We start from the raw sequence: 15,003 nt of genomic DNA, 5'->3' as shown, positions 1-15,003 counted from the left end.
AGGCCCTGCTGCACGGGGACACCTCCTAAAAGCATAGAAAGGTCACTAGGGAGCTATGGGGCACACACTGCTTAGATCACACCGGCACACATACTGCCGACTGCTCCTGTCACACACTACCGACATCTCACACACTGACTCAGGGTCTCACACCGGCTCTGTGGCACACACTGCTGAGATGGCACACATACTGCCGACTGCTCCTGTGATACACTGACGACATCTCACACAGACTCTGCGACTCACACCGACTGGGGGCTTTACAGTTCTGACATCTCACACACCGATTCAGGGTCTCACACTGGCTCTGTGGCACACACTGCTGAGATGGCACACATACTGCCGACTGCTCCTGTGATACACTGACGACATCTCACACAGACTCTGCGACTCACACCGACTGGGGGCTTTACAGTTCTGACATCTCACACACTGATTCAGGGTCTCACACTGGCTCTGTGGCGCACACACTGCTGAGATGGCACACATACTGCCGACTGCTCCTGTCACACACTGCCGACATCTCACACATACTCTGCGACTCACACCGACTGGGGGCTTTACAGTTCTGACATCTCACACACCGATTCAGGGTCTCACACTGGCTCTGTGGCACACACTGCTGAGATGGCACACAAACTGCCGACTGCTCCTGTGATACACTGACGACATCTCACACAGACTCTGCGACTCACACCGACTGGGGGCTTTACAGTTCTGACATCTCACACACTGACTCAGGGTCTCACAATGGCTCTGTGGCACACACTTCTGACATCTCACACTGGCACACATACCGCACACTGTTTCTGTCACACACTGACATCTCACACTTGCTTTGTGACGCACCATGCTGACCTCTCACACTGCCAACATCCCCACTGCTCGCTAAAGCTACGAGCTGCAAATAAATATTCCAAGCGCACTGCAGAGAGGGGTGGGGGAGGTCGCAGACGTGAGCAGGGGGGTCTCACCTTCACTCCTTTCGGTCCAGGGAATCCGACGGGTCCAAGGATCCCCATATCCCCCTGGTGGAAGAAGACATGAAGGAGGTGTTAGGGGTGGGGTAAAGTATTCACAAGCGGGCATGCACCCACAAATGGCCACATCTCAGGCAAAGGTTTCCTAATGCAAGAAGTTCCCAATCACAGAAACTTAAACCATGGACTCCTGGGAGATTCGAAGGCATAACCCAGAGGCTCCTATTATGCAACAAGCAGCCAGAAAACAGAAGGAAAGACGCATTGGAAAAGCCAGCAGTTTGGGCATTTGTCTAGGCATGTGATGGGCATTTGCATGGCACTGATATTATGATAATACCTGGCCATAAAATGGGTATTGGTGGGATTACCTTGTCATATGATGGGCAATGGTGGGATTACCTGGCCATAAAATGGGCAATGGTCGGATTACCTGGTCTTTTGATGGGCTATGGTGGGATTACCTGGACATAAAATGGGCAATGGTTCGATTACCTGGTCATATGATGGGCAATGGTGGAATTACCTGGTCATATGATGGGCAATGGTGGAATTACCTGGTCATACGATGGGCAATGGTGGAATTACCTGGTCATACGATGGGCAATGGTGGGATTACCTGGCCATACGATGGGCAATGGTGGGATTACCTGGTTATATGATGGGCAATGGTGGGATTACCTGGCCATAAAATGGGCAATGGTTGGATACCTGGTCATGTGATGGCAGTTCTTGAAAAATGCCTATTTAACGACAATAGTTAAGCCCCAACTGATGGCTTTGGCAGTGCTTGTGTTTAGCAGGACATCAGTGCAAGACACAGATAGTGATCAAGTGGTTGTGAAGGCACACGTGGTTACGAAATGTTTGTTATAACCATTAGCCATTTACTGCTGTAATTAAGCCATTAACTCTCAGCAGACTGCTAAAGATTGATCTTACTGCTTGGCAGGGTGAGCTCAAAGAGTTCCCAGAAGGTGTGTTTTGGGTGGCGAGGGGCAGGAACTGTGTGGGACTGGCCTAAGGGATTAGCATGGCCATGGGCAGTCAAAGTCTGGGCAAATAACCAAACACCCAGCGGCTGTGTGTCCTTCCTCACATGCCCTCTCCAACTAGAATACAGTCAGTTTATTTAGTTATTGGCCACACAAACTCCCCCAATAAATACATTAGCTGTATTCTAATGCAATAGTTTTGCTTATAGGCAGCGCTGAAGCACCACCCAATAGCACAAACTAAAAACTACTGCTCGCACAAGTCCATTCTTCTAATTAATCCCTCCTCCTTCCTTGCCTAATCAAGTTACTTACTTTCTTAAGTCCAGGCCACATCTGCGAACCCAAGAACCAGCCAGAGAACACAGGAGGGAGTCCAGGCCACATCTACAAACCCAAGAAGCCAGCCAGAGAACACGGGAGAGAGTCCATGCCACATCTACAAACCCAAGAAGCCAGCCAGAGAACACAGGAGAGAGTCCATGCCACATCTACAAACCCAGGAAGCCAGCCAGCGAACACAGGGGGGAATCCAGGCCACATCTACAAACACAGGAAGCCAGCCAGAGAACACAGGAGAGAGTCCATACCACATCTACAAACCCAAGAACCAGCCAGAGAACACAGGAGGGAGTCCAGGCCACATCTACAAACACAGGAAGCCAGCCAGAGAACACAGGAGGGAGTCCAGGCCACATCTACAAACACAGGAAGCCAGCCAGAGAACACAGGAGAGAGTCCATGCAACATCTACAAACCCAAGAAGCCAGCCAGAGAACACGGGAGAGAGTCCATGCCACATCTACAAACCCAAGAACCAGCCAGAGAACACAGGAGGGAGTCCAGGCCACATCTACAAACACAGGAAGCCAGCCAGAGAACACAGGAGGGAGTCCAGGCCACATCTACAAACACAGGAAGCCAGCCAGAGAACACAGGAGAGAGTCCATGCAACATCTACAAACCCAAGAAGCCAGCCAGAGAACACGGGAGAGAGTCCATGCCACATCTACAAACCCAAGAAGCCAGCCAGAGAACACAGGAGAGAGTCCATGCCACATCTGCAAACCCAGGAAGCCAGCCAGAGAACACCGGAGAGACTCCATGCAACATTTACAAAACCAAGAAGCCAGCCAGAGAACACAGGAGAGTGTCTGGGGCATATCTACGAACCCAGGAAGCCAGCCAGAGAACACAGGAGGGAGTCCAGGCCACATATTCAAACCCAAGAAGCCAGCCAGGGAACACAGGAGAGACTCCATGCCACATCTACAAACCCAAGAAGCCAGCCAGAGAACACAGGAGGGGGTCCATGGCAGTCAGGTGTGCATCCCCACAACACCTTTGCAGGAAAAATTCTGCCCTTACCTACTGCCCTGGTGCTTCGCTCTAAGGACGCCTGCCTCCCGCCGGTCCTTCGCTACCATTTTGAGCGGGTAGGGGGACAATCCTTTTCAGTGGTGGCTGCCAAATTATGGAATTCTATCCCACTTGCTCTTCGCGTCACAAGCAATCACCTTGCCTTTTGGCGTGCAATAAAATGTATTTTTTCTAATCCTTATGTCACTCAGCCTCCAAATCCTGTTGCACTTCTTTTCTTAGCGCCAAGATGCTTTGGCGAATGTGCGCTTCATACATTGAGATAACATAACCTTGATCTTTTGAGTGTGTATCCCCTCAACCCACCAACTTTCCATTGTGCATCCCGAAGGCCCTGTGACCTTCCAGAGTGCTATGCCACAACCTTCTTGTGTGCGTCCCCACAACCCTGCAGCCTGCATTGCACATCCCCATGGCCTGTGACTCCCCAGTGTGAATCTCCAAGATCCTTTGTCCTTCCCGTATGCCTTCCAAGGACTCTGGAACCTTCCATTGCTCATTCCGGTAACCTTGCACCCTTGCAATGTGCATCTCCATGCCCCTGTGACGTTCCAGTGTACATCCCCACGACGCTGAGACCCTCCACTGGGCATCCCCAGGACCTTCCATTGCGTTTCTCAAGACTCTGCAACCTTTCAGTGTGCCTCCCTGTAACCCTGTGACCTTTCAGTGTGCCTCCCCATAATCCTGCTACATTCCAGCCTGCAGCCCCACAATCCTGAAACCTTCCAGTGTGCATCCCCATGACCCTGCAGTGGGTTTCCCCACAACCCTACGACCTTCCAGTGTACATCCACACAACCCTCCTTGACCTCTCAGCTGCATTCGACACTGTCGACCACTGCATCCTTCTCTCCCTCCTTGCTGACAGGATGGGATTCTCTGGCAATTCCCTAAATTTGTTTACCTCCTACATCTCAAGTAGACTGCATTGTAACAAAACAACAGGTTTTTTCAAATGCATTGCACCAAAATGTAGACGGGGTTGGGTAAGGGGATTCATGATGGTGGTGGTATGTAGGGGTGGCTGTGAGGGTCTCCCCCTACATTAAATTGCACCAAAATATATTTAAAAGAAAAAAAGAATTCAATGTTATGGGATTCGGAAAAATAATTAGATGTTATAATTTAGATCCACGCAGACATCAGGCTATAAGGATGCCGCTTGTCACATTCTAACCAACTCCAGATCTCCTGTACAGTCCCTCAGGGCTCCATCCTCTCACCAATCCTTTTTAGCCTTTACATGGAGCCTAAAGGGACTCTCCTCAAAGATCCCAATATAGCCACCCACCAATACGCGGACGATACCCAGTTGTACATGAGAGTAAATAGTGCGCAGGACAGCATTTGTTTCTGCGATTACCTAGCTATCATCCAGTCCTGGATGTCGACTTCCTACCTCAAACTAAATAATCCAAGACTGAATTTGTCCTCATCGATCCACCCGCGAAAATACAATTTGTTCAACAGTAGCTCAATGATGTGGGCCTACAAGGATTTGTTCCACAACTCTCAGACTCAGGAAAATCCGTAGGCTTCACCATTGACAGCAGCTTGTCCTTCCAGGAACACATAGCTAAGAATGGCTAAGCAGATTGGTTCAGAATCTCTACCCTTAAAAAAATCAAACCCTTCATCCTGCTGCAAGACTTCCAGACCATAATGCAGGTCCTGGTGATCCTGCACATTGATGGGGGAAATGCTCTGCTGACAGGGCTCCCAGCTGTTCACTTGGCCGTCCTAAAAGCAGTCCACCGCGCTGCATCACGTCTTATTACGGGAGTACAGACATTTGACTGAATCACCCCCATCCTACGCGAACAACACTGGCTCCACTCCAAGAAAAACGTGCGTACAGGTGCGTTATAAATGCCAAATCATATCAATCCAGGATACTGTTCAAGACCGCATGTATCATCTACAAAGCAGTCACAAGTAGCACACAAGGGTACGTGGTGGCTAAGCTCCACATATGTCATGGCACATACTCCTCGCGCAGCAAATCGACCAACCGGCTTGAATCACAACTTCTCTTGGAATGCACCCAACCTCTGGAACTGAGGAAGGTGCGGTCTCTGTGGAAGCCTTGCCCGATGAAGCCAAGAGGCTGGTGAGATCTCTGAGGAAGCCCTCAAACGTCCCTGCACACGTTCTTACACTTCCCTTCAACAAGATCCTAGCCTCTGCCACAGAACTCACTCACGTAGATGCCCGGATCCTGGGTCTGCCACCTCTAAGCCCCCCACGTCCGCATCAGGGGTTCGCTTCCTCGGTGCGCAGAGGATTGCTGGGGCACTGGAGAGGATACCACGGGAGGAGCCACCGTGTGTATCCGGGGTGGCGAGTCCCGTGGTGCCTGCACACGCAAAGGAGGAAAGTTTCCTCATGTGGAGTGCCCGGGGCACACAGTGTTTCCAGGCATGCTATTGCTCCGTGCATTCTAGCCACGCCCACTGCTTCTAAGAACCAACATACCCGTTGCGCCGCGTCAGTCACCGAATCACGTGACGCCTCACGTGATCAACAGGCTCACATGATGGAAGTTACAGGATAAAACAAACGCTACCCAGCAGTACAGCGCTTCTCAGTTGTTTCTTTACGGCGTGTGGCGTTTCAATTTGGATTCTTGTTTCTTTGTGCTACAGACCTCTGGACCTCGTTCTACGGACTCATGTTTGCCTTAACCGTTTTTTGTGCTACGCCTTGGGATTGTTACTTCTGGTTCTGACCTCGGATTGCCTACGGATTGTTCACAGACTGTTCTTTGTATTCTACGTCAGCAGATTGATTTATTTGGTTCTGACCTTGGATTGTTTACAGACTTATTAAGTTTTTTCCCTTTGTTTGGATCAGCTGACCTGGATTTGCTTTCACTGTGACGCTCCATCAGTCACAGACCTCAAGCTACAGGTGGTTCCAGTGTGGTGTGAGGGCACTCATTTCTTCCTCCCAGTGCCCTAGTGTGTTGTATCGGCCCACTGAGGGAGCAGGTATTACTCCAACCGTTTAGGACACTATCTCCTGACTTCTGGTAGGTGTACTTGTTGTTTCATACATATTGCACCTTGCTCACTTTGTTGCCATCACCTAACTTGCCCTTTTCCCTTGCAGCAGCCATCCGGAAGCCTTGGGTATCCTGTTTCTCCCACCTGTGGCCCTAATCTTCGAACAGCGAGTGTCTGTTTGTCTCGCTGTTGGCTGCTTAGGGATGGAGGTATCCCTGTTCCTCGCGACAAGCAAGTCTTGACATGAGGTCTCTGAGGAAGGCTTGCCCGAGGGAGCAAGAGGCTGGTGAGGTCTCTGAGGAAGCCTTGCCTGATAAATCAAAGAGGCTGGTGAGGTCTGTGGTGAAGGATTGCCTGATGAATCCAATGGGCAGGTAAAGTCTCTGAGGAAATCTTGCCTGATGAAGCCAAGAGGCTGGTGAGGTCTCTGAGGAAGGCTTGCCCGAGGAAGCCAAAAAGCTGGTGATGGCTCTGAGGAAGGCTTGCCCGGGGAAGCCAAGAGGCTGGTGAGGTCTCTGAGGAAGCCTTGCCTGATAAATCCAAGAGGCTGGTGAGGTTTCTGAGGAAGCCTTGCCTGATAAATCAAGAGGCTGGTGAGGTCTCTGAGGAAGCCTTGCCCGAGGAAGCCAAGAGGCTGGTGAGGTCTCTGAGGAAGGCTTGCCCGAGGAAGCCAAGAGGCTGGTGAGGTCTCTGAGGAAGGCTTGCCCGAGGAAGCCAAAAAGCTGGTGAGGTCTCTGAGGAAGGCTTGCCTGAGGGAGCCAAGAGGCTGGTGAGGTCTCTGAGGAAGCCTTGCCTGATAAATCCAAGAGGCTGGTGAGGTCTCTGAAGAAGCCTTGCCTGATAAATCCAAGAGGCTGCTGCGGTCTCTGAGGAAACCTTGCCTAATAAATCCAAGAGGCTGGTGAGGTCTCTGAGGAAGGCTTGCCCGAGGAAGCCAGGAGACTGGTGAGGTCTCTGAGGAAGGCTTGTCCGAGGAAGACAAGAGGCTGGTGAGGTTTCTGATGACAGCTTGCCTGATAAATCCAAGAGGCTGGAGAGGTCTCTGAGGAAGCCTTGCCTGATAAATGCAAGAGGCTGGTGAGGTCTCTGAGGAAGGCTTGCCTGATAAAGCAAAGAGGCTTGTGAGGTCTGTGGAGAAGGCTTGCCTGATGAATCCAAGAGGCGGGTAAAGTCTCTGAGGAAGGCTTGCCTGATGAAGCCAAGAGGCTTGTGAACTCTTTGAAGAAAGCTTTCCTGATGAAGCCAAGAGGCTGGTGAGGTCTCTGAGGAAGCCTTGCCTGATAAATCCAAGAGGCTGGTGGGGGTCTGTGGCGAAGGCTTGCCTGATGAATCCAAGAGGCTGGTAAAGTCTCTGAGGAAAGCTTGCCTGATGAAGCCAAGAGGCGGGTAAAGTCTATGAGGAAGGCTTGTCTGATGAAGCCAGGAGGCTTGTGAGCTCTTTGAAGAAAGCTTGCCCGATGAAGCCAAGAGGCTGGTGAGGTCTCTGAGGAAGGCTTGCCCGAGGAAGCCAAGAGGCTGGTGAGGTCTCTGAAGAAGGCTTGCCTGATGAAGCCAAGAGGCTTGTGAGCTCTTTGAAGAAATCTTTCCCGATGAAGCCAAGAGGCTGGTGAGGTCTCTGAGGAAGACTTGCCTGATGAAGCCAAGAGGCTGATGAGCTCTCGGAGGAAGGCTTGCCTGATGAAGCCAAGAGGCTGGTGAGGTCTGTGAGGGAGGCTTGTCCGATGAAGCCAAGAGGCTAGTGAGGTCTCTGAAGAAGGCTTGCCTGATGAAGCCAAGAGGCTGGTGAGGTCTCTGAGGAAGGCTTGCCTGATGAAGCCAAGAGGCTGGTGAGGTCTCTGAGGAAGGCTTGCCTGATGAAGCCAAGAGGCTGGTGAGGTTTCTGATGACAGCTTGCCTGATAAATCCAAGAGGCTGGAGAGGTCTCTGAGGAAGCCTTGCCTGATAAATGCAAGAGGCTGGTGAGGTCTCTGAGGAAGGCTTGCCTGATAAAGCAAAGAGGCTTATGAGGTCTGTGGAGAAGGCTTGCCTGATGAATCCAAGAGGAGGGTAAAGTCTCTGAGGAAAGCTTGCCTGATGAAGCCAAGAGACTGATGAGATCTCTGAGGAAGGCTTGCCTGATGAAGCCAAGAGGCTTGTGAGCTTTGTGAGGAAAGCTTGCCTGATGAAGCCAAGAGGCTGGTGAGGTCTTTGAGGAAAGCTTGCCTGGTGAAGCCAAGATGCTGGTGAGGTCTTTGAGGAAAGCTTGCCTGGTGAAGCCAAGATGCTGGTGTCGCCTCGTCTCTGAGGAAAGCTTGCCTGATGAAGCCAAGAGGCTGGTGAAGTCTTTGAGGAAAGCTTGCCTGGTGAAGCCAAGAGGCTGGTGAGGTCTTTGAGGAAAGCTTGCCTGGTGAAGCCAAGATGCTCGTGTGGCCTCGTCTCTGAGGAAGGCTTGCCTGATAAAGCCAAGAGGCTGGTGAGGTCTCTAAGGAAGGCTTGTCTGGGGAAGCCAAGAGGCTGGTGAGGTCTCTGAGCAAGGCTTGTCTGGGGACGCCAAAAGGCTGGTGAGGTCTCTGAGGAAGGCTTGTCTGGGGAAGCCAAGAGGCTGGTGAGGTCTTTGAGGAAGGCTTGTCTGAGGAAGCCAAGAGGCTAGTGAGGTCTCTGAGGAAGGCTTGCCTGAGGAAGCCAAAAGGCTGGTGAGGTCACTCAGGAAGGTTTGCCTGATGGAGCCAAGAGGCTGGTGAGGTCTGTGAGGGAGGCTTGCCCGATGAAGCCAAGAGGCTGGTGAGGTCTCCGAGGAAGGCTTGCCTTATGAAGCCAAGAGGCTGGTGAGCTCTGCGAGGAAAACTTTCCTGATGAAGCCCAGAGGCTGGTGAAGTCTCTGAGGAAGGCTTGCCTGAGGAAGGCAAGAGGCTGGTGAGGTCTCTGAGGAATGCTTGCCTGATGAAGCCAAGAGGCTTGTGAGCTTTGTGAGGAAAGCTTGCCTGATGAAGCCAAGAGGCTGGTGAAGTCTCTGAGGAATGCTTGCCTGATAAAGCCAAGAGGCTGGTGAGGTCTCTGAGGAAGGCTTTTCTGGGGAAGCCAAGAGGCTGGTGAGGTCTCTGAGCAAGGCTTGTCTGGGGACGCCAAAAGGCTGGTGAGGTCTCTGAGGAAGGCTGTCTGGGGAAGCCAAGAGGCTGGTGAGGTCTCTGAGGAAGGCTTGTCTGAGGAAGCCAAGAGGCTAGTGAGGTCTCTGAGGAAGGCTTGTCTGAGAAAGCCAAGAGGCTGATGAGGTCTCTGAGGAAGGCTTGTCTGGGGAAGCCAAGTGGCTGGTGAGGTCTCTGAGGAAGGCTTGCCTGAGGAAGCTAAGAGGCTGGTGAGGTCACTCAGGAAGGTTTGCCTGATGGAGCCAAGAGGCTGGTGAGGTCTGTGAGGGAGACTTGCCCAATGAAGCCAAGAGGCTGGTGAGGTCTCCGAGGAAGGCTTGCCTGATGAAGCCAAGAGGCTGGTGAGCTCTGCGAGGAAAACTTTCCTGATGAAGCCCAGCGGCTGGTGAGGTCTCTGAGGAAGGCTTGCCTGAGGAAGCCAAGAGGCTGGTGAGGTCTCTGAGGAAGGCTTGCCTGAGGAAGCCAAGAGGCTGGTGAGCGTTGTGAGGAAAGCTTGCCTGATGAAGCCAAGAGGCTGGTGAGGTCTTTGAGGAAAGCTTGCCTGGTGAAGCCAAGATGCTGGTGAGGTCTTTGAGGAAAGCTTGCCTGGTGAAGCCAAGATGCTGGTGTGGCCTCGTCTCTGAGGAAGGCTTGCCTGATAAAGCCAAGAGGCCTGATAAAGCCAAGAGGTCTCTGAGGAAGGCTTGTCTGGGGAAGCCAAGAGGCTGGTGAGGTCTCTGAGCAAGGCTTGTCTGGGGATGCCAAGAGGCTGGTGAGGTCTCTGAGGAAGGCTTGTCTGGGGAAGCCAAGAGGCTGGTGAGGTCTCTGAGGAAGGCTTGTCTGAGGAAGCCAAGAGGCTAGTGAGCTTTGTGAGGAAAGCTTGCCTGATGAAGCCAAGAGGCTGGTGAGGTCTTTGAGGAAAGCTTGCCTGGTGAAGCCAAGAGGATGGTTAGGTCTTTGAGGAAAGCTTGCCTGGTGAAGCCAAGATGCTCGTGGTGCCTCGTCTCTGAGGAAGGCTTGCCTGATAAAGCCAAGAGGCTGGTGAGGTCTCTGAGGAAGGCTTGTCTGGGGAAGCCAAGAGGCTGGTGAGGTCTCTGAGCAAGGCTTGTCTGGGGACGCCAAAAGGCTGGTGAGGTCTCTGAGCAAGGCTTGTCTGGGGACGCCAAAAGGCTGGTGAGGTCTCTGAGGAAGGCTTGTCTGGGGAAGCCAAGAGGCTGGTGAGGTCTCTGAGGAAGGCTTGTCTGAGGAAGCCAAGAGGCTAGTGAGGTCTCTGAGGAAGGCTTGTTTGGGGAAGCCAAGAGGCTGGTGAGGTCTCTGAGGAAGGCTTGTTTGGGGAAGCCAAGAGGCTGGTGAGGTCTCTGAGGAAGGCTTGTCTGGGGAAGCCAAGAGGCTGGTGAGGTCTCTGAGGAAGGCTTGCCTGAGGAAGCTAAGAGGCTGGTGAGGTCACTCAGGAAGATTTGCCTGATGGAGCCAAGAGGCTGGTGAGGTCTGTGAGGGAGGCTTGCCCAATGAAGCCAAGAGGCTGGTGAGGTCTCTGAGGAAGGCTTGCCTGATGAAGCCAAGAGGCTGGTGAGCTCTGCGAGGAAAACTTTCCTGATGAAGCCCAGCGGGTGGTGAGGTCTCTGAGGAAGGCTTGCCTGAGGAAGCCAAGAGGCTGGTGAGGTCTCTGAGGAAGGCTTGCCTGAGGAAGCCAAGAGGCTGGTGAGCGTTGTGAGGAAAGCTTGCCTGCTGAAGCCAAGAGGCTGGTGAGCGTTGTGAGGAAAGCTTGCCTGGTGAAGCCAAGATGCTGGTGAGGTCTTTGGGGAAAGCTTGCCTGGTGAAGCCAAGATGCTGGTGTGGCCTCGTCTCTGAGGAAGGCTTGCCTGATAAAGCCAAGAGCCTGATAAAGCCAAGAGGTCTCTGAGGAAGGCTTGTCTGGGGAAGCCAAGAGGCTGGTGAGGTCTCTGAGCAAGGCTTGTCTGGGGACGCCAAGAGGCTGGTGAGGTCTCTGAGGAAGGCTTGTCTGGGGAAGCCAAGAGGCTGGTGAGGTCTCTGAGGAAGGCTTGTCTGAGGAAGCCAAGAGGCTAGTGAGGTCTCTGACGAAGGCTTGTCTGGGGTAGCCAAGAGGCTGGTGAGGTCTCTGAGGAAGGCTTGCCTGAGGAAGCTAAGAGGTCGGTGATGTCTCAGAGGAAGGCTTGCCTGAAGAAGTCAAGAGGCTGGTGAGGTCACTCAGGAAGGCTTGCCTGATGAAGTCAAGAGGCTGGTGAGGTCTCTGAGGAAGGATTGCCTGATGAAGCCAAGAGAATGGTGAGCTCTCTGAGGAAGGTTTGCCTGATGAATCCAAGATGCTTGTGAGCTTTGTGAGGAAAGCTTGCCTGATGAAGCCAAGAGACTGGTGAGGTCTTTGAGGAAAGCTTGCCAGGTGAAGCACAGAGGCTGGTGAGCTCTCTGAGGAAAGCTTGCCTGATGAAACCAAGAGGCGGGTGAGGTCTTTGAGGAAAGCTTGCCTGGTGAAGCAAAGAGGCTGGTGAGCTCTCCGAGGAAAGCTTGCCTGATGAAGCCAAGAGGCTGGTGAGGTCTTTGAGGAAAGCTTGCCTGGTGAAGCAAAGAGGCTGGTGAGCTCTCTGAGGAAAGCTTGCCTGTTGAAGCCAAGAGGCTGGTGTGGTCTCGTCTCTGAGGAAGGCTTGCCTGATGAAGCCAAGAGGCTGGTGAGCTCTCTGAGGAAGGCTTGCCTGATGAAGCCAAGAGGCTGGTGAGCTCTCTGAGGCAGGCTTGCCTGATGAAGCCAAGAGGCTGGTGAGCTCTTTGTGGAAAGTTTGCTTGACAAAATCGAGAGGTTGCCTGCGAAGAGAAGCCTCTGAGTCCCAGTTGTAAGAGATCTCGAAAGGTTATTGAGAAGACTCAAAAAGACAAGTGGGCCACAGAGCCACCAGGAAAGAGTGACATTTTGAGAATATTGATGTGTGACTACCAGGGCACTGATATACCCTGAGGGGCACTAAAAGCTTACATGGCCCTGTTTTTAATAAAAACATTAAAACAATCTCAGTCATGTCCCCTTGTCTGATTGCCACCCACCGTTGGGCAATGATCCGAGAAAGGTGGGGCACGGCGTGAGTCCTGCAGGGCATTAGCTCACTACTGGGCCATTAAGCAGGACATGGCTTGCTATATTGCCAGAGGGGCAGAATGGGCAAGGGGATGGGAGGACCTCGCCTGGGGCAGGGGGGCACCATTTAATATAAATAAGGCATTTGATGAGACGATGCAGCATGGAACAGGAGCACAGGAGGCGGGGCACGCAGGCAGGGGTGCAGGAGGGGGGAGATGGCAGGGTCGCAGGGCAGAAACAAAAGGAGGACTTGCAGCCATGCACAGGACATGAGCGCTGAAGTCCAAGCACCCCCAGGGCAGTGGACCCACCTTACCCCTATCTGGACTGGAAGAAACAGGGGGGTGATGCCCTTTAAATGCTCAGTCGTGTGGGCTGCGCCCTGAGGTCCTGTGCACCCGGGGGCACTGTGTGAATAAACACCGAGTCCGTGTGGCGCAGAACAGGAGCCGCCGCCCCCCCCCCCCCCTGTAGGCGCTGTTTATCTAGAGCGCGCGGGGGACGTAATTACAAGCGCATGAGACGGCGCTTTAGGAACACGTGGGCATTTCACAGCCCAGAAAAGGGGGTCTTTGTACCCCTAGTGCTGGGGCCGTCCCAGCTCCTGGGGTGGGACGATGAGGGCTGGGTCGGTGACATATGTTGGGGTAGTGGAAAGGGAGGGGGGGTGTCATCAAAACCAAGAAACCAAAGGACTTGTGTCAGAAACTTCAAACTCAGACTTCGTGTGTACAAATATTAGTAAAGGTGAGACCCCCTGCCCCCCCATAGCCCACTGCACCTGCAACTACCCTCATTGCCTCCACCCTGACCCCACTTCACCCCTCCAGTCAAGCTCAGAGGCCCTTCCTCTGCTGTCCCACTGCACCCACACACCACGAGTTCAAGGGTTGTCACAGGAGAGGAATGATTCAGTGCTCACAGAAAAACCAACAGCCTCTCCCCCATGTGGAAAGTGCTCCCCAGCGACACCCCGCCAGTCTCTCCCCATGTGGAAAGTGCTCCCCGGCGACACCCCGCCAGCTTCTCCCCATGTGGAAACTGCTCCCCGGCGACACCCCGCCAGCCTCTCCCCCATGTGGAAAGTGCTCCCCGGCGACACCCCGCCAGCCTCTCCTCACGCCCCGCAGACATCGGCCTCTCCCCCATGTGGAAAGTGCTCCCCAGCGACACCCCGCCAGCCTCTCCCCCATGTGGAAAGTGCTCCCCGGCGACACCCCGCAGACATCGGCCTCTCCCCCAGGTGGAAACTGCTCCCCAGCGACACCCCGCCAGCCTCTCCCCCATGTGGAAAGTGCTCCCCGGCGACACCCCGCCAGCCTCTCCCCCATGACACCCCGCCAGCCTCTCCCCCATGTGGAAAGTGCTCCCCGGCGACACCCCGCCAGCCTCTCCCCCATGTGGAAAGTGCTCCCCAGCGACACCCCGCCAGCCTCTCCCCCATGACACCCCGCCAGCCTCTCCCCCATGTGGAAAGTGCTCCCCGGCGACACCCCGCCAGCCTCTCCCCCATGTGGAAAGTGCTCCCCGGCGACACCCCGCCAGCCTCTCCCCCATGTGGAAAGTGCTCCCCGGCGACACCCCGCAGACATCGGCTTCTCCCCCAGGTGGAAACTGCTCCCCAGCGATACCCCGCCAGCCTCTCCCCATGTGGAAAGTGCACCCCGGCGACACCCTGCCAGCCTCTCCCCCATGTGGAAACTGCTCCCCAGCGATACCCCGCCAGCCTCTCCCCATGTGGAAAGTGCTCCCCAGCGACACCCCGCCAGCCTCTCCCCATGACACCCCGCCAGCCTCTCCCCCATGACACCCCGCCAGCCTCTCCCCCATTTGGAAAGTGCTCCCGGCGTCACCCCGCCAGCCTCTCCCCCATGTGGAAAGTGCTCCCCGGCGACACCCCGCCAGCCTCTCCCCCATGTGGAAAGTGCTCCCCAGCGACACCCCGCCAGCCTCTCCCCCATGTGGAAAGTGCTCCCCAGCGACACCCCGCCAGCCTCTCCCCCATGACACCCCGCCAGCCTCTCCCCCATTTGGAAAGTGCTCCCGGCGACACCCCGCCAGCCTCTCCCCCATGTGGAAACTGCTCCCTGGCGACACCCCGCCAGCCGCTCAGCCATGTGGAAAGTGCTCCCCAGCGACACCCCGCCAGCCTCTCCCCCATGTGGAAAGTGCTCCCCAGCGACACCCCGCCAGCCTCTCCCCATGACACCCCGCCAGCCTCTCCCCCAGTTGGAAAGTGCTCCCGGCGACACCCCGCCAGCCTCTGCCCCATGTGGAAAGTACTCCCCGGCGACACCCCGCCAGCCTCTCCCCCATGTGGAAAGTGCCCCCCGGCGACACCCCGCCAGCCTCTCCCCCATGACACCCCGCCAGCCTCTCCCCCATTTGGAAAGTGCTCCCGGCGACACCCCGCCAGCCTCTCCCCCATGTGGAAAGTGCTCCCCGGCG

The 15,003-nt window shown here is 54.4% G+C and overlaps 1 protein-coding gene across 2 annotated transcripts in view; it reads right to left on the bottom strand.

The window, feature by feature from the left end:
• Positions 1-15,003, bottom strand: part of COL27A1 (collagen type XXVII alpha 1 chain) — a 1,990,256-nt gene that overhangs the window by 1,095,728 nt on the left and 879,525 nt on the right. For both annotated transcript variants that reach the window (XM_069609095.1, XM_069609096.1), the window contains exon 15: positions 975-1,028. In XM_069609095.1, the coding sequence (XP_069465196.1) occupies positions 975-1,028 (54 nt within the window). The remainder of the gene's footprint in view (positions 1-974; positions 1,029-15,003) is intronic.

This window comes from Ambystoma mexicanum, chromosome 8 (assembly GCF_040938575.1).
Source record: "Ambystoma mexicanum isolate Mex_15411 chromosome 8, UKY_AmexF1_1, whole genome shotgun sequence".
Taxonomy (NCBI): Eukaryota; Metazoa; Chordata; class Amphibia; order Caudata; family Ambystomatidae; genus Ambystoma; species Ambystoma mexicanum.
Note: the sequence above shows the minus strand (reverse complement) of the source record. Positions and strands in the feature narration are given on the sequence as shown.